Source organism: Bos indicus x Bos taurus, chromosome 1 (assembly GCF_003369695.1).
Source record: "Bos indicus x Bos taurus breed Angus x Brahman F1 hybrid chromosome 1, Bos_hybrid_MaternalHap_v2.0, whole genome shotgun sequence".
NCBI classification, from domain to species: Eukaryota; Metazoa; Chordata; class Mammalia; order Artiodactyla; family Bovidae; genus Bos; species Bos indicus x Bos taurus.
The window spans coordinates 143,836,389-143,864,199 of record NC_040076.1 but is presented as its reverse complement, the minus strand read 5'-3'; the positions used below and the strand labels follow the sequence as shown (position 1 = coordinate 143,864,199).

General features: G+C 47.1%; 3 protein-coding genes across 3 annotated transcripts in view; all 3 read left to right on the top strand.

The window, feature by feature from the left end:
• Window positions 1–27,811, top strand: part of TSPEAR (thrombospondin type laminin G domain and EAR repeats) — a 111,509-nt gene that overhangs the window by 64,370 nt on the left and 19,328 nt on the right. Inside the window, exons 2-6 of the mRNA XM_027547524.1 lie at window positions 21,906–22,144; window positions 23,628–23,718; window positions 24,766–24,922; window positions 26,142–26,273; window positions 26,953–27,179. Of these exons, the coding sequence (XP_027403325.1) occupies window positions 21,906–22,144; window positions 23,628–23,718; window positions 24,766–24,922; window positions 26,142–26,273; window positions 26,953–27,179 (846 nt within the window). The remainder of the gene's footprint in view (window positions 1–21,905; window positions 22,145–23,627; window positions 23,719–24,765; window positions 24,923–26,141; window positions 26,274–26,952; window positions 27,180–27,811) is intronic.
• On the top strand, window positions 6,273–6,989 carry LOC113897359 (keratin-associated protein 10-12-like). The gene is made up of 2 exons (XM_027550024.1): window positions 6,273–6,745; window positions 6,809–6,989. Exons 1-2 carry the CDS (start codon window positions 6,273–6,275, stop codon window positions 6,987–6,989), a joined length of 654 nt encoding a protein of 217 aa, XP_027405825.1.
• On the top strand, window positions 18,448–19,257 carry LOC113897353 (keratin-associated protein 10-8-like). Its single transcript, XM_027550010.1, has 2 exons — window positions 18,448–18,722; window positions 18,921–19,257. The coding sequence occupies exons 1-2, from the start codon at window positions 18,448–18,450 to the stop codon at window positions 19,255–19,257; spliced, it is 612 nt and encodes a 203-aa protein (XP_027405811.1).

Below are 27,811 nucleotides of genomic sequence, written 5' to 3'. Positions count from 1 at the left end.
GTCCCCTGAGAAATGATAAGCAAAAAGGTGTGAAGCTGAGCCTGGGAAAACCCATAAAGTTAGCTGGACTGATTGGCAGAGATGAGAGACAGCCTTAAATGGACCTGCCCCCACCAGCCTGTTGGAAATATTCATAAGTCTCAGGACATGGGGTGGCTCTTCCGAAGGATTTTGCCTCAATTCTGAGAGAAAATAGTAGGAATGGAAGAGGAGAACTTAGCACAGACCCCCAGATATTAAAAGGAAATACAATAAGCAATTAAGGTAATATGGACTCATTCTTTGAAGGCACAAATAACCAAAATTCACTTAAAAAACCCCAGATCTCCTCAATTGTCCTGTATCAACTTAACATATCTTGTTTTTTAGGGCAGTTTTAGGTTCAGAGCAAAACTGAGTGGGAGGTATAGAGTTCCTATATAGTCACACCCTCACACAGGTGCAGCCTACCCCACCATCAGTATATTGTGATTTGATGCATTTGTTACAAATGGGCTACATTCCTTATAATGGATAAACCTACACTGACATGTTAATATCATCCAAATTCCATAGTTTACATTAGAGTTACTCTTACTGTTGCTAAGTTCTATGTGTTTTGATAACTGTCTTATAGCACATGTGGAGCATTACGGAATAGTTTCCCTGCCCTAAAAATCCTCTGTGCTCCATCTGTTCATCTCTTCTTCCCTGCTAACCCTGGCAACCACTGATCTTTTTGCCGACTCCATAGTTTTGTCTTTTCCAGAATGTCATATCCTTGGAACCATCAGGAGTGGAAACTTTTCAGATTGGCTTCTTTCACTTAGGACTGTGCATTTACGTTTCCTTCATGTTCCTTCATGCCTTATAGCCTTTTTCTATTTTTTTTATTGAGGGAAAATATTCATAACACAAAGTTTACAACCTTAACCACTTTAAAGTGTACAGTTCAGTGGTATTAAGTACATTCATAACCATGTGTAACCATCACCACTGTCTATACTTGGAACTCTTTATCTTGCAAAACAAACTCTATACACATTAAACAACAATTCCCATACTTCCTTTCTCACAGCTCCTGGAAAGCATCATTCTACTTTTTGTCTCTAAAGTACTTCGTGTAGGTGAAATCACAAAGTGTTTGTCTTTTTGTGACTGACTTATTTATCTTACCATAATGTCCTCATGCTTTGTCCATAAGTGCTGGATTTACTTCCTGTTAACGGGTGAATAATATTCCATTCTATGGGTATACCTCATTTTGCTTATCCATTCATCCATCAGTGAACACCTGAATGGCTTCCACTTTTCAGCTATTGTGAAAAATGCTTCTGTGAATGTGGTTTTACAAATAGCTCTTCAAGATTCAGCTTTCAATTCTTTTCAGCATGGACCTAGTAGAAATACTGGATCATACAGTAATTCTACTTTTAATTTTGAAGAACCATCATACTGATTTCCACATAGATGTACCAGTTCATGTTCCCACCAACAGTGTACAAGCGTTCCAGTTTCTTCACAGTCTCACCAGTATTTATGTTGTTTTTTAAAATAAATGGTCATTATACTAAGAGGTATAAGGTGGTACCTCACTGTAGTTTTGATTTGCATTTCTCTAATGATTAGTTACATTGAGTATATTTTCATGTGCTTATTGGCCATTTGCATATCTTCTTTGGAAAAATGTCTATTCGTGGCCTTTGCTCATTTCTGAGTTAGGTTTTTTGTTGTGGTTGTTATTGAGTTTTAGGAGTTCTCTATATTTTCTGGATATCAATCTCTCATCAGATATATGATTTTCAAATCTTTCCTCACATTTCTTTGGGTTACCTTTGTTCTCTGTTGATACTACATTTTGATGAAAAACATTTAAAATTTTCATGAAGTCCCGTTTCTATATTTTCTTATGCTGACTATGTCATTGGTGTCATATCCAGGAAATGACTGCCAAATTCAAGGTTGTGAAGTTTTGTCCTATTTTTTCTTCAAAGAGTTTCATAGTTACAGGTCTTACATTTAGATTGAGGATCCACTTTGAGTTAATTTTGTGTATGATGTTAGGTATGGATCTAACTTCATTCTTGTGCATGTGAATATCCAATTTTCCTAGAACCATTTGTTGAAAAGACTGTCTTTTCTCCAGTGAATGGACTTAATGCCCTTGTCAAAGATGGTTTGACCTAACGTGTGAGGGTTTGTTTTTGGATCCTGTATTCTTTTCCATTGATCTCTATGTCTGACTTTGTGCCAGTACCACTCTATTTGATTACTGTCGCTTTGTAGTGAACTTTGAAATCAGGGAGTATGATTCCTCTGGCTTTGTCCTTTTTCAGGATTTTTTTTTTTTTTTTTGGTTATTCAAGGTCCCTTAAAATTCCATATGAATTTTAGAATGAGTCTTTTTTTATTTCTGTGAAAAGTCATCAAGATGTTGATAGCAACTGTATTAAATATATAGATTGCTTTGGATAGTAATGATATCTTAACAATATTAAAGCTTCCAATCCATAAATATGGGGTGTCTTTCCATTTACTTATGTCTTCTTTCATTTCTTTCAACAATGATTTGTAGTTTTCACTGGATAAGTTTTTGACCTCCTTGATTAACTCCTAAGTATTTTACTTTTTTGATGATATTCTAAATGGAATCATTTTTGTAATTTCCTTTTAGGGTTATTCATTATTAGTGTATAGAAATACAACTAATTTTTTGTATATTGACTTTGTATCCTGCTGTTTTGCTGAATTCACATATTAGTTGTAATGGTTTTGTGTGTAGGTATGGAATTTTTCAGATTTTGTACACATAAGGATTATGTATATATAACATCTGTGAATGGAGATGATTTTACTTCTTCTTTTTCAACTTGATGCTGCTAAGTCACTTCAGTCATGTCTGACTCTGTGTGACCCCATAGACGGCAGCCCACCAGGCTCCCCCATCTCTGGGATTCTCCAGGCAAGAACACTGGAGTGTGTATATGTACCACAGCTTTCTTATCCATTCATATACACAATAGAGTATTACTCAGCCGTTAAAAAGAATACATTTGAATCAGTTCTAATGAGGTAGATGAAACTGGAGCTTATTATACAGAGTGAAGTAAGCCAGAAAGAAAAACACCAATACAGTATACTAACGCATATGTATGGAATTTAGAAAGATGGTAACAATAACTCTGTATCCGAGACAGCAAAAGAGACACTGATGTATAGAACAGTCTTTTGGACTCCGTGGGAGAGGGAGAGGGTGGGATGATTTGGGAGAATGGCATTGAAACATGTATAATATCATATATGAAACGAGTCGCCAGTCCAGGTTCGATGCACGATACTGGATGCTTGGGGCTGGTGCACTGGGACGACCCAGAGGGATAGTACAAGGAGGGAGGAGGGAGGAGGGTTCAGGATGGGGAACACGTGTATACCTGTGGCAGATTCATGTTGATATATGGCAAAACCAATACAATATTGTAAAGTTAAAAAAAAAACTGGAGTGGGTTGCCATTTCTTTCTCCAATGCATGAAAGTGAAAAGTGAAAGGGAAGTCGCTCTGTCGTGCCCAACTCTTAGCGACCGCATGGACTACAGCCTACCAGGCTCCTCCGTCCATGGGTGTTTCCAGGCAAGAGTACTGGAGTGGGTTACCATTGCCTTCTCCGTTTTTCAACTTAAATCCCTTTTATTTTTCCTTTTGTCAAGCTGGTAAAGGATCTGCCTGAAAGGCAGGATACCCTGGTTTGATTCTTGGGTTGGGAAGATCCCCTGGAGAAGTGACAGACTACCCACACCGGGGCTTCCCTGGTGGCTGAGATGTATGGGTTGAATCCCTGGCTTGGAAAGATCACCTGGAGGAGGGCTTGGCAACCCACTCCAGTATTCTTGCCTGGAAAATCCCCATAGACAGAGGAGCCTGGCGGGCTACAGTCCATGGGGTCACGAAGAGTGGGACACGACTAAGCGACTAAACACAACACATCACCTCCAAATTGATCTATAGATTCAAAGTAATTCCAATAACAAATAGGATTTCTTTGTTAGTATCAATAAGTTAACCCTAAAATTATTTGGAAAGGCAAAGGAGCTCAAGGAGCCACAAAATTTGAAAATGAGGAAGAAAGTTGGAGGTTTTATCCTATCTGACTTTAGTATTTACCATGCTGCTGCTGCTGCTAAGTCGCTTCAGTCGTGTCTGACTCTGTGCGACCCCATAGACGGCAGCCCACCAGGCTCCCCCGTCCCTGGGATTCTCCAGGCAAGAACACTGGAGTGGGTTGCCATTTCCTTCTCCAGTGCATGAAAGTGAAAAGTGAAAGTGAAGTCGCTCAGTCGTGTCCGACTCTTAGCGACCCCATGGACTGCAGCCCACCAGGCTCCTCTGTCCATGGGATTTTCCAGGCAAGGGTACTGGAGTGGGGTGCCAATAATCAAAACAGTCCAATGCTAGCAAAGGTACAGGCCCAGATGAATGATACAGAAAAGAATCCCAGGGACGGGGGAGCCTGGTGGGCTGCCATCTATGGGGTTGCACAGAGTCGGACACGACTGACGCGACGTAGCAGCAGCAGCAGCAGAGGAAGACATAGGAGAAAATCTTTGTGACCTTGTGGTTAGACAGAGTTCTTAGATTCAATACCAAAAGCATGATCACTAAAAGAAAAAAAGGACTACCCTAGACTTTATCAGTATTAAATTGTATTGTTCATCAAAAGGCACTCTTAAAGAATGAAAACACAAGCCATAGACTTGGAGAAAATATTTGCAAATCACACATCTGACTAAAGTACTTATATCCAAAATATATAAAGAACACTCAAAATTGAACATCAAGAAAAACTAACAAAGAAAAGGGCATAAAGATTTGAAGAAATACCAAAGAAGATGCAGGGATGGCAAATAAGCATATAAAATGATGCTCCGCATCATTACTCAGTAGGGAAGTGCAAATTAAAACTGCCACAAAGTCCCCTTCATACCTATGAGAAAGGCTAGAATTAAAAACCAATACCATGCCAGTGTAGGCAAGGACCTCCTAGAAAAGTCACAACTGCAGTGATTTTGAATCAGCACTGGCCTGGGGCTTTGGACCGAAGGAGGAGCTGATTCCAGTGGGACAGGAGTTTGGGGGCCTCTATGCTCTGGTGGGGATGTGTCTGCATTGGTCAAACTCAGAGACCTGCACGCGGGAAAGAGTCTGTCAAAGGCCAAGGGGCGGGGCAGCCATCAGGCACTTGCTTCTACAGGGTCAAGCTGATGGACCTCCTCTCCCTCTGTCTGCTTTTTGCTGACTTTGTTGTTCTTTATTATTCTTTCTTATATTCTGCCTGCCTTTGGGCTCGCTCTTTTTCTGGACCATGTACTCTCAAGGTGGTTTTTGTAGAAACTATACGAGTGGCTTCTTTTCAGAATAGCTGTCTTATCAGAAATGCTCTAATCTCCATCCGCCTGATAATCCATTTCCTCAGACTTTCAAGAGTTGGTTGCACTGTCTTCAGATATGTTGATTGGCTGAGTGAAGTCCAATGCCAAACTCTCTGGAAGCTTTTAGGCTGTTTCCTCGTATTTGGCGTCAGACATTTCACCAGTGTGTCAGATATGCACCGTTTTCCATTCATCTTGTCTTAGTTCAGTCAAAGTTCCAAATCGGAAGCATCATGTTTCTTTCCCTTCTCTCTGGAAAATGTTCTGTTTCTCCCTTTGCTGCGCACATTCTGTCCCTGGAAACAGAATGCAGCTGGACCTTCCCTCCATCCTGCTCTGTGCTTGAGACATGTCTTGGTTCTTCTCACTCACTCCTTCTCCCTTTGGCTGGTCTGTCCACTGTTCAGCCCTGGTGCTTGAGAGGGATGTCCTACAGCAGGTGACAGCACTGTCCCAACTTTGAGCTCTGCGATGCCAAGTCACTGAGACGGGGGTTCACAGCCGCTCCCCTGCAGAGCCATGGAGACAGGTGGGAGGGGAGAGCCTGCAGGCACACATGGGTGGGGCTCTGGGACCCTAGATTAATTCTGTGTTTGCTTAGAGAACTTCACACAGCTCAGGGGTGATCCAGCCCTCAACCAGGACATGCGTTTTACAAGCAGCAAACTCTTGTGTAAATAAACAAGAAGTAATAGGGGCTCAAAACACCAACAAGGAAAGGGAAGACCCAGGGAGCCTTCAGCTGGCCCAACACACACCTGGACAGGGTATAAAAGGCCCACAGCCCTGAGCAGCGCTCACACACTCACTCACTCACTCACTCACACACACTCACATCCTCACCCTCCTCCAGCCCCACCGCCTCCACCATGGCTTCCTCTGCCTTGTCTGTCTGCTCCAGTGACCTGAGCTACAGCAGCCGGGTCTGCCTGCCCGGGTCCTGTGACTCCTGCACCGGGTCCTCCTGGCAGGTGGACGACTGTCCAGAGAGCTGCTGCGAGCCCCCCTGCTGTGCCCCCAGCTGCTGTGCTCCAGCCCCCCGCCTGACCCTGCTCTGTGCCCCAGTGAGCTGCGAGTCCAGCCCTTGCTGCCAGCCAGCCTGCAGCAGCTCCTGCACGGACTTGTGCTGCCAGCAGTCTAGCTGCCAGTCCTCCTGCTGCACCTCCTCCCCTTGTCAGCCGGCCTGCTGTGAGCCCGTCTGCTGCAGGCCTGTCTACTGCACACCTGTCTGCTGCACACCTGTCTGCTGCAGGCCCATCTGCTGCACACCTCTCTGCTGCAGGCCTGTCTGCTGCACACCTGTCTGCTGCAGGCCCGTCTGCTGCAGGCCCGTGTGCTGTGAGTCCTCCCCTTGCTCAGCCTCCTTGTGCTGCCAGCCCAATCCCTGCTCCTCGGTCAGTTGCAGACCCTCCTCCTCCGTGTCCCTTCTCTGCCGTCCTGTGTGCCGCCCCGCCTGCTGTGTGCCCACCTCCTCCTGCCAGCCCAGCTGCTGCCGCCCGGCCTCCTGCGTGTCCCTGCTCTGCCGGCCCGCGTGCTCCCGCCCTGCTTGCTGCATCCCAACCTCAGCCCCAGAGCCCTGTTGCTGACCTGGCATATTGCCAACTCCTTCCAGGGCCAACGCTGACTTTCACCTGAAATTTTGTAGCCTTAGGCCAGTGTGGGGTCTCCTTCTGCCCCTGAGTTTCCTGTGAGCAGCCTGGGCTGGCTTCTGGTTCCCTCTAGGCCCTGAGTGTCAGCCAGCATGCTGCTCTCCATCCTTGTTGGTCATGGATTTTGTCCTGACCTAGGTGAAGGGTCTGCCTATTAACAAATAAAGTCATTGTCATGTCATCTCTGTGCCTTGAATGCATATCTCTTCAAATCCTGGGAAAGACCTTTGTTGTGGACAGTGGTCTAGGCTGGTTTAGAAACCTGGCCTTGAGTTGTATCCAGGACTGTAACATCATCAGGCACGGCTAACCACGCCCTGCTACTCTCTGCCAGGGTGTCCTGAGGCCATAATTCGACTGCAGCCTCCAGTCCAGAATATCCTGCTCACCTGTAGACCCCTGCATGAAGTGAGTGATGGGTGGCAGTGGGGCATATGTTCAGGCCCCAAGCTTGCACACTGGGAACATGGGGCTTCCCTAAGGACAAAGGAGACCCCGTTTAGTAAACATCTGCCTTGAATACGTAAAGCTTACTCCAGAAACAGCTTCAGACAGGCTGGTGCCAGCCATTCCCTAGTGCCCTGGACAGGAGTGTGAGTGCTTCCCTCTGTGTGGGAAGGTCTGGATGGTGAGAGCCACATGCAGTTATGTTGGGAGCCTGTGTGAGTCAAGGTTCTCCAGAGAAAGAACCCATAAGACATGTGCACGTATGCAGAGATTGATGTTGAGGAGCTAGCTCACACAGTTTGGAGGCGGGCAAGACCCAAATCTGCAGGGTGAGCTTCCAGGGAAGAGTCGGTGTTGCAGCTACAGATGACCAACTGGTAGAATCTCTTTCTCCTTGGGGGACCTCAGTCTGTTGTCACTGTCTTCACTGCTTGGGTGTAGCCCACCCACATTTTGTAGGGCAATCTGTTTTACTCCTAGTCCACTGATTTCAGTATTGTTCTCATCTAAAAAGCAACTGTGTCATGATCCAGACATGTTTACCCAGACAACTGGGCACCATGGCCTGGTCAGTTGACACTTGAAACTATCCATCACAGGGACCAACAGCCAAGGGGGATGGGCTATTTGGAAATGACAGGTGCTTGCTGGGCGATGCCCTCAGGAATTGAAGTATTAAGGCAGCTATCCCTCTGGGGAAATACAGGGAGGAGGGACATACCCTGGCCCTTTAGGACAGTGCTGGGTAGGCACCTGTGGGGCAGTGTGAAGGGCCTTGACTGGGGGCCTCATATGTAACTGTACCTATTATAATACGCATGCATGTGTGCTGAGTTGCTTCAAGCGTGTCTGATTCTTTGTGACCTTATGGGCTGTAACCTGCCTGACTCTTCTGTCCATGAGCTTCTCCAGGCAAGAGTACAGGAGTGGGTTTCTATGCCCTCCTCCAGGGGCTCTTCCTGACCCAGAGGTCAAATCTATGTCTTTTGCAGTTCCTGCTGGCAGGCAAATACTTTACTGCTGAGCCACAGGGGAAGCCCAACTGTTATAATAGCCACATTTAAAAGTGAAAAAAGACAGGTAGAGTTTATTTAATTACTTTTTATTAACCCATTATATGCAAAATGTTTAAAAAGATGGGAATACCAGACCACCCTACCTGTCTCCTGAGAAACATGTATGTGGGTCAAGAGCCATCATTAGAACTGGATATGTAACAGTGGACTGGTTCCAAATTGGGAAAGGAGTATCAAGGCTGTATATTTTCACGCTGCTTATTTAGCTTATATGCAGAGTACATCATGCAAAATGCCAGGCGGGATGAAGTACAAGCTGGAATCAAAATGGCTAGGAGAAATATCAACAAACTCAGCTATGCAGATGATACCACCCTTATGGCAGAAACTGAAGAGAAACTAAAGAGCCTCTTGATGAGGGTGAAAGAGGAGAGTGAAAAAGCTGACATGAAACTCAGCATTCAAAAAACTAAGATCATGGCATCTGGTCCCATCATTTCATGGGAAATAGATGGGGAAACAATGAAAACAGTGACAGACTTTATTTCTGGGGGCTCCAAAATCACTGCAGATGGTGACTGCAGCCATGAAATTAAAAGATGCTTGCTCCTTAGAAGAAAAGCTATGACCAACCTAGACAGCATATTAAGAAGCTGAGACATTACTTTGCCAACAAAGCTCTGTCTAGTTAAGCTGTCGTTTTTCCAGTGGTCATATATGGATGTGAGAGTTGGACCATAAAGAAGGCTGGGCACCAAAGAATTGATGCTTTTTTTTTTTTTTTTTTTTGCTTTCTCTAGTACTTTTTATTGGGGGAATATGCAATAATTTGGTTTTTTTTTTTCTTTTTTTTTTAATTTTTATTTTTTACTAATAAAAATTTCTAAAAATAAACCCTCCTCCCTCCTCCCTCTCCATACCATCCCTCTGAGTTGTCCCAGTGCACCAGCCCCAAGCATCCAGCATCGTGCATTGAACCTGGACTGGCATCTCGTTTCATACATGACATTTCACATGTTTCAATGCCATTCTCCCAAATCTTCCCACCCTCTCCCTCTCCCACAGAGTCCATAAGCCTGTTCTATACATCAGTGTCTCTTTTGCTGTCTCGTATACAGGGTTATCGTTACCATCTTTCTAAATTCCATATATATGCGTTAGTATACTGTATTGGTGTTTGTCCTTCTGGCTTACTTCACTCTGTATAATAGGCTCCAGTTTCATCCACCTCATTAGAACTGATTCAAATGTATTCTTTTTAATGGCTGAGTAATACTCCATTGTGTATATGTACCACAGCTTTCTTATCCATTCATCTGCTGATGGGCATCTAGGTTGCTTCCATGTCCTGGCTATTATAAACAGTGCTGCGATGAACATTGGGGTACACGTGTCTCTTTCCCTTCTGGTTTCTTCAGTGTGTATGCCCAGCAGTGGGATTGCTGGATCATAAGGCAGTTCTATTTCCAGTTTTTTAAGGAATCTCCACACTGTTCTCCATAGTGGCTGTACTAGTTTGCATTCCCACCAACAGTGTAAGAGGGTTCCCTTTTCTCCACACCCTCTCCAGCATTTATTATTTGTAGACTTTTGGATTGCAGCCATTCTGACTGGTGTGAAATGGTATCTCATAGTGGTTTTGATTTGCATTTCTCTGATAATGAGTGATGTTGAGCATCTTTTCATGTGTTTGTTAGCCATCTGTATGTCTTCTTTGGAGAAATGTCTATTTAGATCTTTGGCCCATTTTTTGATTGGGTCATTTATTTTTCTGGAGTTGAGCTGTAGGAGTTGCTTGTATATTTTTGAGATTAGTTGTTTGTCGGTTGCTTCATTTGCTATTATTTTCTCCCATTCTGAAGGCTGTCTTTTCACCTTGCTAATAGTTTCCTTTGATGTGCAGAAGCTTTTAAGTTTAATTAGGTCCCATTTGTTTATTTTTGCTTTTATTTCCAATATTCTGGGAGGTGGGTTATAGAGGATCCTGCTGTGATGTATGTCAGAGAGTGTTTTGCCTATGTTCTCCTCTAGGAGTTTTATAGTTTCTGGTCTTACGTTGAGATCTTTAATCCATTTTGAGTTTATTTTTGTATATGGTGTTAGAAAGTGTTCTAGTTTCATTCTTTTACAAGTGGTTGACCAGATTTCCCAGCACCACTTGTTAAAGAGATTGTCTTTAATCCATTGTATATTCTTGCCTCCTTTGTCAAAGATAAGGTGTCCATATGTGCGTGGATTTATCTCTGGGCTTTCTATTTTGTTCCATTGATCTATATTTCTGTCTTTGTGCCAGTACCATACTGTCTTGATAACTGTGGCTTTGTAGTACAGCCTGAAGTCAGGTAGGTTGATTCCTCCAGTTCCATTCTTCTTTCTCAAGATCGCTTTGGCTATTCGAGGTTTTTTGTATTTCCGTACAAATTGTGAAATTATTTGTTCTAGCTCTGTGAAGAATACTGTTGGTAGCTTGATAGGGATTGCATTGAATCTATAAATTGCTTTGGGTAGTATACTCATTTTCACTATATTGATTCTTCCAATCCATGAACATGGTATATTTCTCCATCTATTAGTGTCCTCTTTGATTTCTTTCACCAGTGTTTTATAGTTTTCTATATATAGGTCTTTAGTTTCTTTAGGTAGATATATTCCTAAGTATTTTATTCTTTTCGTTGCAATGGTGAATGGAATTGTTTCCTTAATTTCTCTTTCTGTTTTCTCATTATTAGTGTATAGGAATGCAAGGGATTTCTGTGTGTTGATTTTATATCCTGCAACTTTACTATAATCATTGATTAGTTCTAGTAATTTTCTGGTGGAGTCTTTAGGGTTTTCTATGTAGAGGATCATGTCATCTGCAAATAGTGAGAGTTTTACTTCTTCTTTTCCAATTTGGATTCCTTTTATTTCTTTTTCTGCTCTGATTGCTATGGCCAAAACTTCCAAAACTATGTTGAATAGTAATGGTGAAAGTGGGCACCCTTGTCTTGTTCCTGACTTTAGAGGAAATGCTTTCAATTTTTCACCATTGAGGATAATGTTTGCTGTGGGTTTGTCATATATAGCTTTTATTATGTTGAGGTATGTTCCTTCTATTCCTGCTTTCTGGAGAGTTTTTATCATAAATGGGTGTTGAATTTTGTCAAAGGCTTTCTCTGCATCTATTGAGATAATCATATGGTTTTTGTTTTTCAATTTGTTAATGTGGTGTATTACATTGATTGATTTGCGGATATTGAAGAATCCTTGCATCCCTGGGATAAAGCCCACTTGGTCATGGTGTATGATCTTTTTAATGTGTTGTTGGATTCTGATTGCTAGAATTTTGTTTAGGATTTTTGCATCTATGTTCATCAGTGATATTGGCCTGTAGTTTTCTTTTTTTGTGGGATCTTTGTCAGGTTTTGGTATTAGGGTGATGGTGGCCTCATAGAATGAGTTTGGAAGTTTACCTTCCTCTGCAATTTTCTGGAAGAGTTTGAGCAGGATAGGTGTTAGCTCTTCTCTAAATTTTTGGTAGAATTCAGCTGTGAAGCCGTCTGGACCTGGACTTTTGTTTGCTGGAAGATTTTTGATTACAGTTTCAATTTCCGTGCTTGTGATGGGTCTGTTAAGGTTTCTATTTCTTCCTGGTCGAGTTTTGGAAAGTTGTACTTTTCTAAGAATTTGTCCATTTCTTCCTCGTTGTCCATTTTATTGGCATATAATTGTTGATAATAGTCTCTTATGATCGTTTGTATTTCTGTGTTGTCTGTTGTGATCTCTCCACTTTCGTTTCTAATTTTATTAATTTGATTTTTCTCCCTTTGTTTCTTGATGAGTCTGGCTAATGGTTTATCAATTTTATTTATCCTTTCAAAGAACCAGCTTTTGGCTTTGTTGATTTTTGCTATGGTCTCTTGTTTCTTTTGCATTTATTTCTGCTCTAATTTTTAAGATTTCTTTCCTTCTACTAACCCTGGGGTTCTTCATTTCTTCCTTTTCTAGTTGCTTTAGGTGTAGAGTTAGGTTATTTATTTGACTTTTTTCTTGTTTCTTGAGGTGTGCCTGTATTGCTATGAACTTTCCCCTTAGGACTGCTTTTACTGTGTCCCACAAGTTTTGGGTTGTTGTGTTTTCATTTTCATTCGTTTCTATGCAAATTTTGATTTCTTTTTTGATTTCTTCTGTGATTTGTTGGTTATTCAGCAGGGTGTTGTTCAATCTCCATATGTTGGAATTTTTAATAGTTTTTCTCCTGTAATTGAGATCTAATCTTACTGCATTGTGGTCAGAAAAGATGCTTGGAATGATTTCTATTTTTTTGAATTTACCAAGGCTAGCTTTATGGCCCAGGATGTGATCTATCCTGGAGAAGGTTCCATGTGCGCTTGAGAAAAAGGTGAAGTTCATTGTTTTGGGATGAAATGTCCTATAGATATCAGTTAGGTCTAACTGGTCTATTGTATCGTTTAAAGATTGTGTTTCCTTGTTAATTTTCTGTTTAGTTGATCTATCCATAGGTGTGAGTGGGGTATTAAAGTCTCCCACTATTATTGTGTTATTGTTAATTTCTACTTTCATACTTGTTAGCATTTGTCTTACATACTGCGGTGCTCCCGTGTTGGGTGCATATATATTTATAATTGTTATATCTTCTTCTTGGATTGATCCTTCGATCATTATGTCTTTGTCTCTTTGTCTACCTGCTTTGTCTCTTTTCACAGCCTTTGTTTTAAAGTCTATTTTATCTGATATGAGTGTTGCTACTCCTGCTTTCTTTTGGTCCCTATTTGCATGGAAAATCTTTTTCCAGCCCTTCACTTTCAGTCTGTATGTGTCCCCTGTTTTGAGGTGGGTCTCTTGTAGACAACATATGTAGGGGTCTTGTTTTTGTATCCATTCAGCCAGTCTTTGTCTTTTGGTTGGGGCATTCAACCCATTTACGTTTAAGGTAATTACTGATAAGTATGATCCCGTTGCCATTTACTTTATTGTTTGGGGTTCGAATTTATACACCATTTTTGTGTTTCCTGTCTAGAGAATATCCTTTAGTATTTGTTGGAGAGCTGGTTTGGTGGTGCAGAATTCTCTCAGCTTTTGCTTGTCTGAGAAGCTTTTGATTTCTCCTTCATACTTGAATGAGATCCTTGCTGGGTACAATAATCTGGGCTGTAGGTTATTTTCTTTCATCATTTTAAGTATGTCTTGCCATTCCCTCCTGGCTTGAAGAGTTTCTATTGAAAGATCAGCTGTTATCCTTATGGGAATTCCCTTGTGTGTTATTTGTTGTTTTTCCCTTGCTGCTTTTAATATTTGTTCTTTGTGTTTGATCTTTGTTAATTTGATTAATATGTGTCTTGGGGTGTTTCGCCTTGGGTTTATCCTGTTTGGGACTCTCTGGGTTTCTTGGACTTGAGTGATTATTTCCTTCCCCAGTTTAGGGAAGTTTTCCACTATTATCTCCTCAAGTATTTTCTCATGGTCTTTCTTTTTGTCTTCTTCTTCTGGAACCCCTATGATTCGAATGTTGTAGCGTTTAATATTGTCCTGGAGGTCTCTGAGATTGTCCTCATTTCTTTTAATTCGTTTTTCTTTTATTCTCTCTGATTCATTTATTTCTACCATTCTATCTTCTAATTCACTAATCCTATCTTCTGCCTCTGTTATTCTACTATTTGTTGCCTCCAGAGTGTTTTTAATTTCATTTATTGCATTATTCATTATATATTGACTCTTTTTTATTTCTTCTAGGTCCTTGTTAAACCTTTCTTGCATCTTCTCAATCCTTGTCTCCAAGCTATTTATCTGTGATTCCATTTTAATTTCAAGATTTTGGATCAATTTCACTATCATTATTCGGAATTCTTTATCAGGTAGATTCCCTATCTCTTCCTCTTTTGTTTGGTTTGGTGGGCATTTATCCTGTTCCTTTATCTGCTGGCTATTCCTCTGTCTCTTCATCTTGTTTAAATTGCTGAGTTTGGGGTGTCCTTTCTGTATTCTGGCAGTTTGTGTAGTTCTCTTTATTGTGGCTTTTCCTCACTGTGTGTGGGTTTGTACAGGTGGCTTGTCAAGGTTTCCTAGTTAGGGAAGCTTGTGTCGGTGTTCTGATGGGTGGAGCTGTATTTCTTCTCTTTGTTCAGTCGCGCTCCTTCCGAAGAGTTGGATTGCTTTTCTGGGTGCCTGATGTCCTCTGCCGGCATTCAGAAGTTGTTCTGTGGAATTTACTCGACGTTTAAATGTTCTTTTGATGAATTTGTGGGGGAGAAAGTGTTCTCCCCGTCCTACTCCTCCGCCATCTTGGCTCCTCCTCCGAATTGATGCTTTTGAACTGTGGTGTTGGAAAAGATTCTTGAGAGTCCCTTGGACAGCAAGGAGATCAGCCTGACTATTCATTGGAAGGACTGATGCTAAAGCTGAAGCTCCAATGCTGTGGCCACCTGATGGGAAGAGCTGACTCATTAGAAAAGACTCTAATGTTGGGAAGATTGATAGCAAATGGAATAGAGAGAGGCAGAGAGTGAGATGCTTAGATAGCATCATCAACTCAGTGGGTATGAATTTGAGCAAACTCTAGGAGACAGTGGAGGACAGAGGAGCCTGGCGTGCTGCAGTCCATAGGGTCACAAAGAATTGGACTTAGCTTAGTGACTGAACAACAACAACAATCCAAAAGCTTAGTGTTTCAATACACTTGATATTAATAAAGTATCAGAACTCACCAGGGTCACTGCCTGAGAAGGGTCAGACACTGTATGTACCCTGTTTAAGGTCTAAACTCTGTTTAGACTTTTCTTCCTTTTCTTCTCACCTCAGTTCACTTCAGTTCAGTTCAGTCACTCAGTCCTGTCCAACTCTTTGCAACCCCATGAATCGCAGCACACCAGGCCTCCCTGTCCATCACCAACTCCCGGAGTTCACTCAAACTAACGACCATCTAGTCGGTGATGCCATCCAGCCATTTCATTCTCTGTTGTCCCCTTCTCCTCCTGCCCCCAATCCCTCCCAGCATCAGAGAGTTTTCCAATGAGTCAACTCTTTGCATGAGGTGCCCAAAGTATTGGAGTTTCAGCTTTAGCATCAGTCCTTCCAAAGAACAGCCAGGACTGATCTTTAGAATGGACTGGTTGGATCTCCTTGCAGTCCAAGGGACTCTCAAGAGTCTTCTCCAACACCACAGTTCAAAAGCATCAATTCTTTGCACCTACACCTGCCTAATTCCCCATGTGCTCCTGTATGTGACATCACTTGGGCCGTTTGTCTTCTTTCTTTCTGTTTTTGTGTTTAAGACTTTTTTAACATGGACCATTTTTAAAGTCTTTATTGAATTTTTTACCGCATTGCTTCTTTTCTGTGTTTCAGTTTTTCTGGCTGAGGGGCGTGTGGGATCTTGGCCTCCTGACCAGGGACTGAACCCACACCCCATGCACTGGAGGGTGGATCCTTAACCACTGGACCTCCAGGGGAGTCCCATCGTTGGTCTTGTTTCTTTAAATATTTCTCCAGGAGGGAAACATGAGTAGAGTGTTTTCCAAGCTCTTGCTTATGTGAAAACACACTGCTGTTCTCTTTACTTGAGGAATATATAAGGGGCTTCCCAGGTGGCACTACTGGTAAAGACTTGGCCTGCCAGTGCAGGAGAATGCTGTAATAATTTGAAAAAAGAAAAAAATCAGTCTTAGTCCCCAGTGTTCCCCCAGAGCTCTGTGTCTCTCACTGTTTGGTGGGAGAGGTATGGGGTCCGACCGGTCAGGGTTCATTTCCAGACTGTTGGCCGTTTCTTCCTGCCTGGAGATGGAGCTGCCCTTCATTCAGTTCTGCCAATGTATGACTAGGGTGGGCTCTAAAACTCCAATGCTCTTGAATTCATGAGGCCCTTCCAGTCCAAACACACGCACCTTGGTTCGCTCAGCTCAGAGTGGTTTGTGTTCAGTCCTGTCTTTACTGTTCTATCCTAGCTCTTCCTTCTTCCTTGTTAGCAACTGTGCGATCATGTTTGGTGTCAGTGAAACACATGGTCTGTTTATTACATTTTCTCTCATCATATTTGGGGATTTATGCTTTACCTCTGTTGGAGTAAGAAGTGGCACCTCACCCCAGTATTCTTGCCTGGAGAATGCCATGGACAGAGGAACCTGGCGGGCTACTGTCCATGGGGTCAAAAAGAGACGGACACGACTGAGCCCCTGAGCAAACACGCATACTTTACCTCTGTAGTTTGGAGGAACTAGCAGTGTGCTGGAAACCACAGAGTTGATTTTCTGTGGTGTTAATTTTGCTGCTTCCCGCCTCTGTTGTAAATTTTCAGCTCAGCTGCCTGGTGCTAAGCTTCCCTGGACACGTGCTTCCTTCTGCAAGTAGCACTGAAGTTGGCCTGGGGGAAGGCCTGGGTAAAAGCCTCGATCCTATACACAGACGGCTGGCTTCCAGTCCCAGTCCTGATGATGAAAGGTTGTTGCTGAACGAAAAGACGCCGGGATTCTTGGCCTCCGGAGGAGAAGAATTTAATCCAGGGCCAGAGATGAGGCTTGATTGCTCAGAGCTTTGCGTAATAAAGTTTTATTAAAGTATAAAGGAGATAGAGAAAGCTTCTGACATAGGCATCAGAAGGGGGCAGAAAAAGTACCCCCCTGCTAGTCTTCAGCTGGATGTTATATAGTCACTAGCAGTCTGTTAATGAAAGAAAGGAATGTCTTTAAACTTAGAATGGCACCAGGCCCCTCATCCATAAGATGCATTTTGGGATAATCTTGGCACCAGATGATTCATCCCGGGCCATAAAACAATTGACTTAAATCTTGTAGAAGGGCAGATTACCATACAAGTAGTTTCGTTTACATAGATTAGGGGAACAATATCTGAGTATAACATACTGTTTTGTCAAGTAGGTTCTGAGCCATTAGGCAGAACCGACTTGAAGACAGAGTCTGGGGTAAATGCATAGCACATTAACATAGCTTAAGACAAACATTTCCATAAGAAAAATGCATTGGTTAACTCAAGGTTTGAGAATAGTTAACTTCAGGTGAAACCAGGTGTCATTACGGCAACACAGTATTTTAAGAGAAACCTCCTTTCAAATTTGTATAGAGAAGGAAAAAATATCACTAGTTTGTTTCCTCCTGCCGCTTGAGAGAGATAAAAATGTCTGACACTTGCAGCCTATTTCCTCCATTTGGAGACCCCTGGCCTTCCTGCCTGTTACCTTCTCAATACTTTGGGCTGTGTGACCTGGAGATGGTTGCTTAACGTCTCTGTGCCTGGGCTGCCTCATCTATTTGCGGAAACTTCCTTACTGAGGAAACTTCCTTCCTTCCTTCCTTCACCCAGCATTGTTCCTGTTTTTCAGTTGCTCAGTCGTGTCCCATTCTTCGTGACCCCATGGACTACAGCACAACAGGCTTCCCTGTCCTTCACCATCTCCCAGAGCTTGCTCAGACTCACGTCCATTGAATCAATGTTGCCATCTAACCAACTTGTCCGCTGTTGTCCCCTTCTCCTCCTGCTTTAATCTTGCCCAGCATCAGGATCTTTTCTAATGAGTCAGCTCTTTGAATCAGTGGCCAAAGGATTGGAGCTTCAGCTTCAGCATCAGTCCTTCCAGTGAATATTCAGGGTTGATTTCCTTTAGGATCTTACCTCAGATATTTTCTATATCTTTTCTGGAGCCAAACAAAGGAGAAATGGAAAAACATCCTGCAACATTTACGCAGTATATTTATGCTCACGGGTTTAATGAGTGAAAACAATTGTGGAAACTACGCCAGCACTAATGAGGGGCTCCTGCAGCCAGCTCTCAACCCCAACAAGGAAGGGAGGGCCTGGGAGTCTCCTGTGGGGACAACACAAGCCAGGGGCCAGGTATAAAAGCCCTGCATCCCAAGCACCTCACACACACAGCTCTACACTCACACACACTCAAACCCTCCTCCAACCCCACCGTCTCCACCATGGCAGCCTCCACCCTGTCTGTCTGCTCCAGCGACCTGATGTATGACTGTCCAGAGAGCTGCTGCGAGCCCCCCTGCTGTGCCCCCAGCTGCTGCGCCCCAGCCCCCCACCTGACCCTCCTCTGTGCCCCAGTGAGCTGCAAGTCCCGCCCCTGCTGCCAGCCAGCCTGCAGCAGCTCCTGCCCAGCCTCGTGCTGCCAGCAGTCTAGCTGCCAGCCCTCCTGCTGCACCTCCTCCCCCTGCCAGCAGGCCTGCTGTGAGCCCGTCTGCTGCAGGCCTGTCTGCTGCACACCTGTCTGCTGCACACCTGTCTGCTGGGAGGCCTCCCCCTGTTCTACCTCCTCATGCTGCCAGCAGTCTAGCTGCCAGCCCTCCTGCTGCACCTCCTCCCCCTGCCAGCAGGCCTGCTGTGAGCCCATCTGCTGCACCCCTGTCTGCTGCAGGCCTGTCTGCTATACACCTGTCTGCTGCAGGCCCGTCTGCTGCAGGCCCATCTGCTGCACCCCTGTCTGCTGCAGGCCCGTCTGCTGCACCCCTGTCTGCTGCAGGCCCGTCTGCTGCACCCCTGTCTGCTGCAGGCCCGTGTGCTGTGAGGCCTCCCCTTGCTCAGCCCCCTCATCCTGCTGCAGACCCTCCTCCTCAGTGTCCCTCCTCTGCCGCCCTGTGTGCCGCCCTGCCTGCTACGTGCCCATTTCCTCCTGCCAGCCAAGCTGCTGCCGCCCGGCCTCCTCTGTGTCCCTCCTCTGCCACCCTACATGCTCCCGCCCAGCCTGCTGTGTCCCCGTCTCAGCCCCAGAGCCCTGCTGCTGACCTGGCACATCACTTGTGGGCCAGCCAGCCTCAGGTCCCACCTGTGACTCGGTCCTCCCACCCTCCCTCTGTCCTCACCTGAGCTGGGTGGCTGCCCTCACTCAGGACAGGCTCCCCAATGTCTCCACTGTCCTGACTGACTGGCCTCTCACTCCTGCCCCAGGAACCCCAAGCTCACGGCTCCCAGGGCTCCTGCCTCCCAGGAATCGCCTCCAGCTGTCTCTGGGTCATTGCCCCCCTACCCCTCCAGGTCCTATGTCTGGGTCACTTGGCCTTGACTTCCAACCTTGGGTGCACCCCCTTGGGCACTGGGATAAATAAACTCAGTTCATCACCTGATCTGCTCTGTTCATCTCACCTTCACTGAGGGTAAACCCAGGGTTTTGACCAGATACTGGTCTTCTCCAGCTACAAGTATTTCTAGGGGGTGAGTGACAAGCCACTGGAAGGGCAGTGGCCTGACTGCTCTGGGCAGGCACACTGGGTGGGGCTCCTGCCCTCGCTGGGAAGGACCAGGTTGCTCAGGTCCTGTGGTCCTGGGAGGTGAACGTGGGGGGAGTGAAGGTGCCTGTCCAGCCCGGATTCGCTTGCTGTGACATCAGCATCTTTCCCAACCCCTGCCTTGCCCCAACCACCACCGTGAGCATTTTGTCCCACTGTGCCCTCAGGCACACACTCCTGAGAGGTGGCTTCTGGAGATACCTTCTACAGGAAGATAAGCACAGGGGCCACAAGTGTTCCCTTGGCGCCGAAGTGGGCAGAGGCCAAGTGACCCAAACTGTTCACATGGATGTTAGTAAATTAGCTGTTAAACTTGAGGACCATGAAGGCTTTCTGTTTTAGTGTAATACTTGCTTGAAATTTCACTCACACTTTCACATGGGCAAAGACTTGCTAAAAGATTATATTCTATATTTTACATATCTGCTTAGCATGCAGATTTAATCATTTTCAGTTCTTTACCTTTTTGTGATATTAGGCTAGAAATTGTTGTTCAGTCATTAAGTTGTGTCTGACTCTTGTGACTCCATGGACTGCAGCATGCCAGGCTTCCCTATCCTTCACTGTTTCCCAGAGTTTGCTCAAACTCATGTCTGTTGAGTTGGTGATGCCATCCAAGCATCTCATTCTCTGTCACCCCCCTTCTCCTCTTGCCCTCACTCTTTCCCATCACCAGGGTCTTTTTCCAGTGAGTCGGCTCTTCGCATCAGGTGGCCAAAGTATTGGCGCTTCAGCTTCAGCATCAGTCCTTCCTGTGAATATTCAGGGCTGATTTCCTTTAGGACTGACTGGTTTGATCTCCTCACTGTCCAAGGAACTCTCAAGAGTCTTCTCCAGCACCACAGTTTGAAAGCATCAATTCTTTGGCACTCAGCCTTCTTTATTTTTAGGCTAGAAATGAACAGACTCTAAGTTGCATTAACAAACAGTCAAGTATGTATGGTCTCTCTGTGGTTCAAGCTGGAAAGTGATGCTCAGCTGGGGTTGCTGGTGTTTGGAGATGGTGATCATGCGGGTTGTGAGAGGTTTTTAAAATTGTGGAAAAATACATGTAAAGTGGCATTTCCCTTCTAGCCCTTTTTAAGTGTGTGGTTCAGTGGCAGTAAGGACAGTCACTGTTGTGCAGTGATCACCACCGCCCACCTCCAGAACCTTTTTCATCCTCCCCAAAATGGACCTCTACCGACACTGAATAATAGCTCCCAACACCCCCAGCCCCTGGTACCCCCTCCACTTTCTGTCTCAGACTCTGACCCCTTCAGCCATCTCATATGAGTGCACTCTACACTAGTCGTCCTTCTGTGACTGGCTTACATCACCCAGCGTAATGTCCTCAAGGTTTATCCACGTTGATGTCAGAACTTCCTTTTTAAGGTTGAATAATATCTCATTGCATGAATGCACCACATCTTACTTATCCGTTTCTTCATTGATGGACACTGGTTGCTGTGACATTTTAACTTTTGAGAGTAACACAGGTAAGAACAGGGGTGTACAATTGCCTCTTCCAGACACTGCTGTCAGTCCTTTGGGGTGTCTGCCAAAAGTGGAATTGCTAAGTCAGATGGTAATTCCACATAAATTTTTTGAGGAGTCTCCTTATTGTTTTATTTTTTTATTTCTTAATTGGAGAGCATATACACTGAGAAATCCACAGTTCAAAAAGGCACATGTACCCCAACGTTCCTTTCTGTTTTTTATTAGTATTACCACTACTCCATTTTCCATCCCCACCAACAGCGCACAGGGCCTCCAATTTCCCCACATCCTCGCCAACACGCAGTTTTCTGTTTCACTGACAGTAGCTGTCCTCAGGGACTCCAGCGGTTGGTTTGGTTTTATCACAGACTCTGGTTACTGCCTCAGGCACTACAGTCTGGAGCCCCAGCTCTCACCTGCTCCCCTCCCCTGCCCCTTCACCTGTCCTGCTCCCGTGCCTGCTCCGCCCCCTCACCTGCTCCGCCCCTGCCACCCCTCACCTGCCCCGCAACTTCACTTGCCCCTCACCTGCCACTTCACCCACCCTGGCCCTTCGCTTGTCCGCCCCCAACCCCTCACCTGCCCTGCCCCTTCATCCGCCACGCCCCCTCACCTACCCCGCCCACCACCTGCCCCGCCCCTCACCTCACCCGCCCCCTCTCTTGCAGAAGAACGAGTACCTGCTGGCGGTGGTGGCAGAGGAGCGGGACTCGCTGCTGCTGGGCCTGCGATACTCGCCCACCCAGCTGCACTTCCTCTTCCTCAGCGAGGACGGGGCAGGCGCCTGGCAGACCCGCGTGTCCTTCCGCAGCCCGGCTCTGGTGGACGGCCAGTGGCACGTGCTGGTCTTGGCCGTGTCCGAGGGCTCCTTTTCGCTCACTACGGACTGCGGCCCCGCCGTGGACATGTAGGTACTGCGACACCCTGAGAGGGTCGCGTGGGGCTGTGTGCTGCCTGGCAAGGGGGATCCACACAGCCAGCCGGTACATGTGGCCACCCGGGACAGCTCACAGTGCACACGTGGACCCGGGCCTAGGGCCTGAGCCCTGGCGGATGCGGTCAGGCTGGAGGAGGAGCACCAGGCTCAGCTGGTGGACCTGGAGCTGCCCTGCTAGAAAAGCGGTGGGTGGGGGCGCACGGGTGCGAAGGGAGCCGAAGCCTGCCCGCGTCCTCGCTGTGTGGACTGGACTTGACCGAGTAAAAGCACTGCTAAAGAGTCGGTAGCATCGCTTAAGGCCCAGGGGAAGGTCAGGGTGAACTCTGGCACCAGGAGCCCAAAAGGAGCTGCCCCCGATCCAGCCCAGGGCTTTCTTCCCCCTATATGTATGTATTTATTTTGGCTCTGCCTGGTTTCAGTTGCCCCAGCAGGTGGGATCTTTCCTCCCGGTGCAGCGCCTTCTGTCTAGTGTCCCCCAGCTCCAGAGTTCCGGGGCTCCGTAGTTGTCTTGCACAGGCTTAGTTGCCCCACAGCACATGGGATCTTAGTTCTCAGACCAGGGATCAAACCCACGTCCCCTGCATTGAAAAGCAGGTTCTTAACCACTGGACCGCCAGGGAAGTCCTGAGGCGCAAGTCTTGCTTTGTGACTTTCAACCCATCATTTAACCTCTCTGACTCAGTTTCCTTTTCTGGGGTGAGGGAATAAATAGTCAGCAAAACTCCCAATTAAAGGTACAGAACAATCTTCATAGCTTTGACACAACCCCCGGCATGCTCCAGACTAGAAACTGTTCGGTCCTAATTCCAGCCACATCTTCCTACACCCCCTGGGTCACCAACAAGGTGAACCCCCTCTAACTCTGACACCATTTGTCCCTTCGCCCTGGGCTCAGAGGAGGGGGGCAGACTGGGGACCCCCGTGTGGACAGAAGTCACTGGAGGCCTCTGTGAGATGGAGAGGGGCCACTGAGCACTTCTGCAGCACATGCTTTTGTAGAAGACCCTGTCCTGAGGCAAAGCATGTCCCCCAAATTCACATCTGCCAGAACCAGGAATGGGGCATCATTTGGACGCAGCATCCCTACTGGGATAACTGAGCTCAGTTGAGGTCATGCTGGAGGAGGGTGGCCCTGAGTCAAGTGATTGGTGACCCGAGGAAAAGAGGAGCAGAGGAGAGGCCACACGATTTGGTCAGAAGCCAGGAGCTCCGGGAGCTGAAAGAGGCTCCCCTCAAGTCTTCAGAGGGGACACACCCAGATGACACCCTGATCTCAACTTCTGGCCTCTAGCACCATGAGGGAACACACTTCTGTTATTTAAGGCGGTGGAGCTGGTCACAGCTGCCCCTAGACACTGGTACAGCCTCACGGTGCTGCCCGCTGTCCTTTCTGCATAAGTGGGCTTCGAGTCTGCTCTCCCGTGGCCCTAAAACAACCCTCCAATGTTTTCAGAATGGCTGACATGCCCTTTCCAGCCACCCTATCTGTGCGAGGAGCCCGGTTCTTCATCGGCAGTCGGAGGAGGACGAAAGGCCGATTCACGGTAAGGATGGAGGCACTGCCCACCAGGCCCCCACTGCCCACCAGTGCTCCTGGGGGCTGTCACCACTGGCCTGGCACCCTGATGCTCTAATTAAACAATTGTGTGTGCCAAATGGGAATGGGGAGCCTAAGGGCTCAGAGGAGACCCCTGCTAGCCAGGCACACTCCCCTATAGGCCCTTTGCACCTGCTGTGCCCTCCTCCTGGAGTGTGAGTCCCCAGTCCTGCCATGGTGCACTCCAGTGACCCTGGGGCCTTGCCTTGTGCCCTTGTACCATGAAGGCCTTGCTCACCCCTGAGAAGATGCCCCCACACCCAGCCCTCTCATCCCCTTTCCGGATGGTCTTTGTAGCCATGACCTCCTTCAGACCAGCTATGTGTCTGGTCATTGCCTGCCTGTCTCCCCCTTAGAGTGTTGGTGGGGGGACCTTGCTCACTGAGGATATGGGCTTTTGTTTCTTGCTGTGTCCAGTGTTGAGAACCATGCCTTGTGCATAAGAGGTGAGATCTGAATATTTACCAATGGGATGCTTGGATGGATGGATGGATGGATGGATGGACAGCTAGATGGATGGACAGAGTAATAGAAAGATGGGTGGTGGATGGACAGATGGGAGGACAGCTAGGTGAACAGATAGATGAATGGATGTATAGATGGATGGATGGATGGATGGATGGATGGATGGATGAATGGGCATTTGGGTGGGTGGATGGATGAATGGATGACTGGACAAAGAGATGGATGGATGAACAGAGAGATGAATAGATGGACGGGCAGATAAGTGGACAGATGGATGAACAAGTGGACATACAGACGAATGACCAATGCACCCAGTCATTCTAGGTCAGTCCACAGGAAGAACCTGTTCTGTGGTGTAATCACCTTAGAACTGTGCACAGCTCTCAACCACTGCTCCCAGTGCCCCCTAACCTACAGGCAGACTCCTCTCTCTTGGCCACCCCTCCCTCAGGGTCTGGGTAGGCTGAGCCCAGGGGTCATCAGGCCCTCCAACAGCACAGGTCTGAGTGCCCTGCCCCTCCCTCTGCAGGGCCTGGTGAGGCAGCTGGTTCTGTTGCCTGGCTCAGATGCCACCCCGAGGCTCTGTCCCTGCGTGAATCCTGAGCTCGCTGTGCTGTCCATCCCTGCTATCCTGCATGGCCTCACAGGGAAGCCGGAAGACAACGAGGTGCTAAAATACCCCTATGGTTAGTAGGCCAAAGCTACCCCTCTCCACACTGAGAGAAGACCCTGAGAGCCTGGTCACCCCCAGGTTCCCCAGGCACAAGACAGGAGGGTGCTTATCATGTGGACGAATGGATAGCTGGGGCTGATGCAGATGACCTCCTCCCTGGGGAGGCAGACGACACCTCAGATCCACGTGCTTAAGCCCCACCAGACGGTGCCCTTGATGGACCACTCGTCCTGCCTGGGACCTGGGGCTGAGCTGACACGAATTCCTTCTCTGACTCCCACCTGCCACCTGCTATGCTCCCAGAGCAGCATCTGGGGCCCGTTCTCCCCTTCCCTCTCCAACAGACACCAAACCTCAACCCCCCAGTGGGGACCCTGATCTTCATGATGTTCGGTTCTATTTTCTGGGACCCCTCAGCCTAGAAGGTCCCCAGCACTGGCATCTCTCATTTGTGTTTGCACCTCCCCAATGTAAAGTCAGTGTTGACTTTATTTAAGCTATACCCTCTGCCATGGAGAATCCAAAACTCTCTCCCCGACAGCCCCAACTCCTACTGGGGAGGTGGGGAGACCCCTGACTCCTTCCAGAGCCTCATGGCCCTTGCTTCACAAGTCAGGGAAGCCCCTTGAGCAAGTCGGCCCTTAGAGCCAGTCCTGGGCCAGCATCCCCAAATTCCCAGAGTTTCATGACCTCTGGGGTGTTTTCTGGGCCTTGAGCAAGTGTCTGACTCCCAAGGCCTCTGCTGGGCATTTGGCGAGGTTGAGGATGCTCTGTTTCACCGCCTGGCCACTGGGGTCTCAGCTCAGGAGTCACTGTATGGAGGCCACGTGGCATCATTAGGACAGGGCTGGACCTGGATGAAGCCACGATGACCAGGAATGAGGGGGTCAAGGTGCCTGAGAACCAGACAGACAGAAGTTAGCTGAACCTGTGCCAGTGAGTCTCAGATGGAGGAGAGAGAAAGGCAGCGTGATTACTGAGGGTTCTCAGAGGAGCTAGGGTCTGGGGAAGAACTTGGTGGGCAGGTGGCTGGACTTCAGGGGCATGTCCAGGTCCTGTGCACAGATGCCGAGGGCAAGTCCTGGGCTTTCGGGTCTCCCTGCCTCCCAGAGGCCTCGTTACGACCTGAGTGGTTCCTGGAAGGAGTACAGGGGTCAGGGGTCACCTGACACCCTTGACTCTGCCTCCCTCTGGGGAGCACATACCCACAGGACATTTGTCACCCCCATCAGAAACCAACATGAAGGTGACGCTGGGACCCCGGCCTCCGTGCACCAAAGCGGAGGATGCCCAGTTCTGGTTCGACGCCAGCCGCAAGGGGCTATACCTGTGCGTGGGCAGCGAGTGGGTCTCCGTGTTAGCAGGTGAGACATGCAGGTCTCCAGGGGCCTAGGGGGTCTTCTCAGAGCCAGTGTTATGTAGGAATAGGGAACAAACCTCACAGAGCAGCGAGCTTGAGTGTTTCACCTGGAAACACGTGCCCTCCTGGGCTTGACTCGTGGGCTGGCAGGCTCTCATCCATCGTCCCAACTAGGGTAGACCATGGGCCTCCTCCAGGGTGCTCCATCCACTGTCCTCACCCTCTCCTCCCTCTCTGGTCAGATGGGATGTGATGGTGCCTGGAGCCCAAGAGTGGGGCTGTTGGCAGGGAGGTGAGGAGAGGAGCCGTCTGAGGGTGGGGGTCCCTGGGAAATGGGAACTGGCTGCAGGGGACCGTCCAGGAGCCATGGCCTCCACTCTCTAGTTCACATTCGGGCACAGCTTTTTGTGGAAGTCTGGAGCCTTGTGAAGTGTCTAGTAAGGACCTGACATGTCACTTCCATCCAACAAGTGTCCCTGGGGGCTCTGTAGGCCCTACAGCCCATTCAGGGACTAGAATCTCCTTTGCTGGGCCTCCAGGTGAGGGTGGTACAGGACTTAGGGACACTCGCCTGACCTCATGCTAAGGGTCATGGCCCAGGGCCCTGGGGTCACTCCCGGATGTCATCCATCAGGGCTTCTGTTCTGGGAAGCCTTAACCAGTCTCCATGTCTCTATCACAAGCCAAAGAAAAGCTGGATTACGTGGAGGAGCATCAGAGCCTATTCACGAACTCAGAGACGCTGGGCATCGAGGTCTTCGTCATCCCTGAGGCTGGGCTCTTTGTAGCAACCGCCAACCGGAAAACCACATCTGCCATCTACAAGTGGACCGATGGCAAGTTTGCTTCATACCAGAACATTCCCACGCACCAGGCACAGTCCTGGAGACACTTCACCATTGGGAAAAAGGCAAGTTCACATGTGCGACTATGTCATTTTTATCTTGGAAAAACCCACAAAGTCCGAGGGTTGGGGCTCCTTAGGTAGATTTTGGGCTTCCCTGGTGGCTCAGATGTTAAAGAATCTGCCTGCAATGTGGGAGACCTAGGTTCAGTCCCTGGGTTGGGAAGATCTCCTGGAGAAGGGAATGGCAACCCACTCCAGTATCCTTGCCTGGAGAATTCCATGGACAGAGGAACCTGGTGGGCTACAGTCCATGGGGGTCTCAAAGAGTCGGACATGACTGAATGACTTTCGCTTTATGTAGATTTTATGGGGGAAAAGCATTTCTACTGGTTTCAGAGCCTCATACAGGTTCTAAATGGCTTTTGAATCAGACACACCTACGTCTCTTGGTCTGGAATGTGACTGAGAAAATCTGTTCCATTTCCTACAAAATGGACACAAGACGGCTGCTGGGACATTTCCCACTCCATGCAGACCTGCCACTGCCTCCTCAAAGCTCTGAGATAATCTGACCTAAGTTCAGTTCAGTTCAGTCGCTCAGTCATGTCTGACTCTTTGCTACCCCATGGACTGCAGTACACCAAGCTTCCCTGTCCACCACCAACTCCCAGAGCTTGCTCAAACTCATTCCATCC

Bases quoted from the DNA above. Each gene is read 5' to 3' on its own strand.
- LOC113897359 (XM_027550024.1), top strand. From the start codon at position 6,273: ATGGCTTCCTCTGCCTTGTCTGTCTGCTCCAGTGACCTGAGCTACAGC. The intron at 6,746-6,808 runs GTCCTCCCCTTG...GGTCAGTTGCAG, and splicing joins TGCAGGCCCGTGTGCTGTGA to ACCCTCCTCCTCCGTGTCCC.
- LOC113897353 (XM_027550010.1), top strand. From the start codon at position 18,448: ATGGCAGCCTCCACCCTGTCTGTCTGCTCCAGCGACCTGATGTATGAC. The intron at 18,723-18,920 runs GCCTGTCTGCTG...TGTCTGCTGCAG, and splicing joins TGTGAGCCCGTCTGCTGCAG to GCCCGTCTGCTGCAGGCCCA.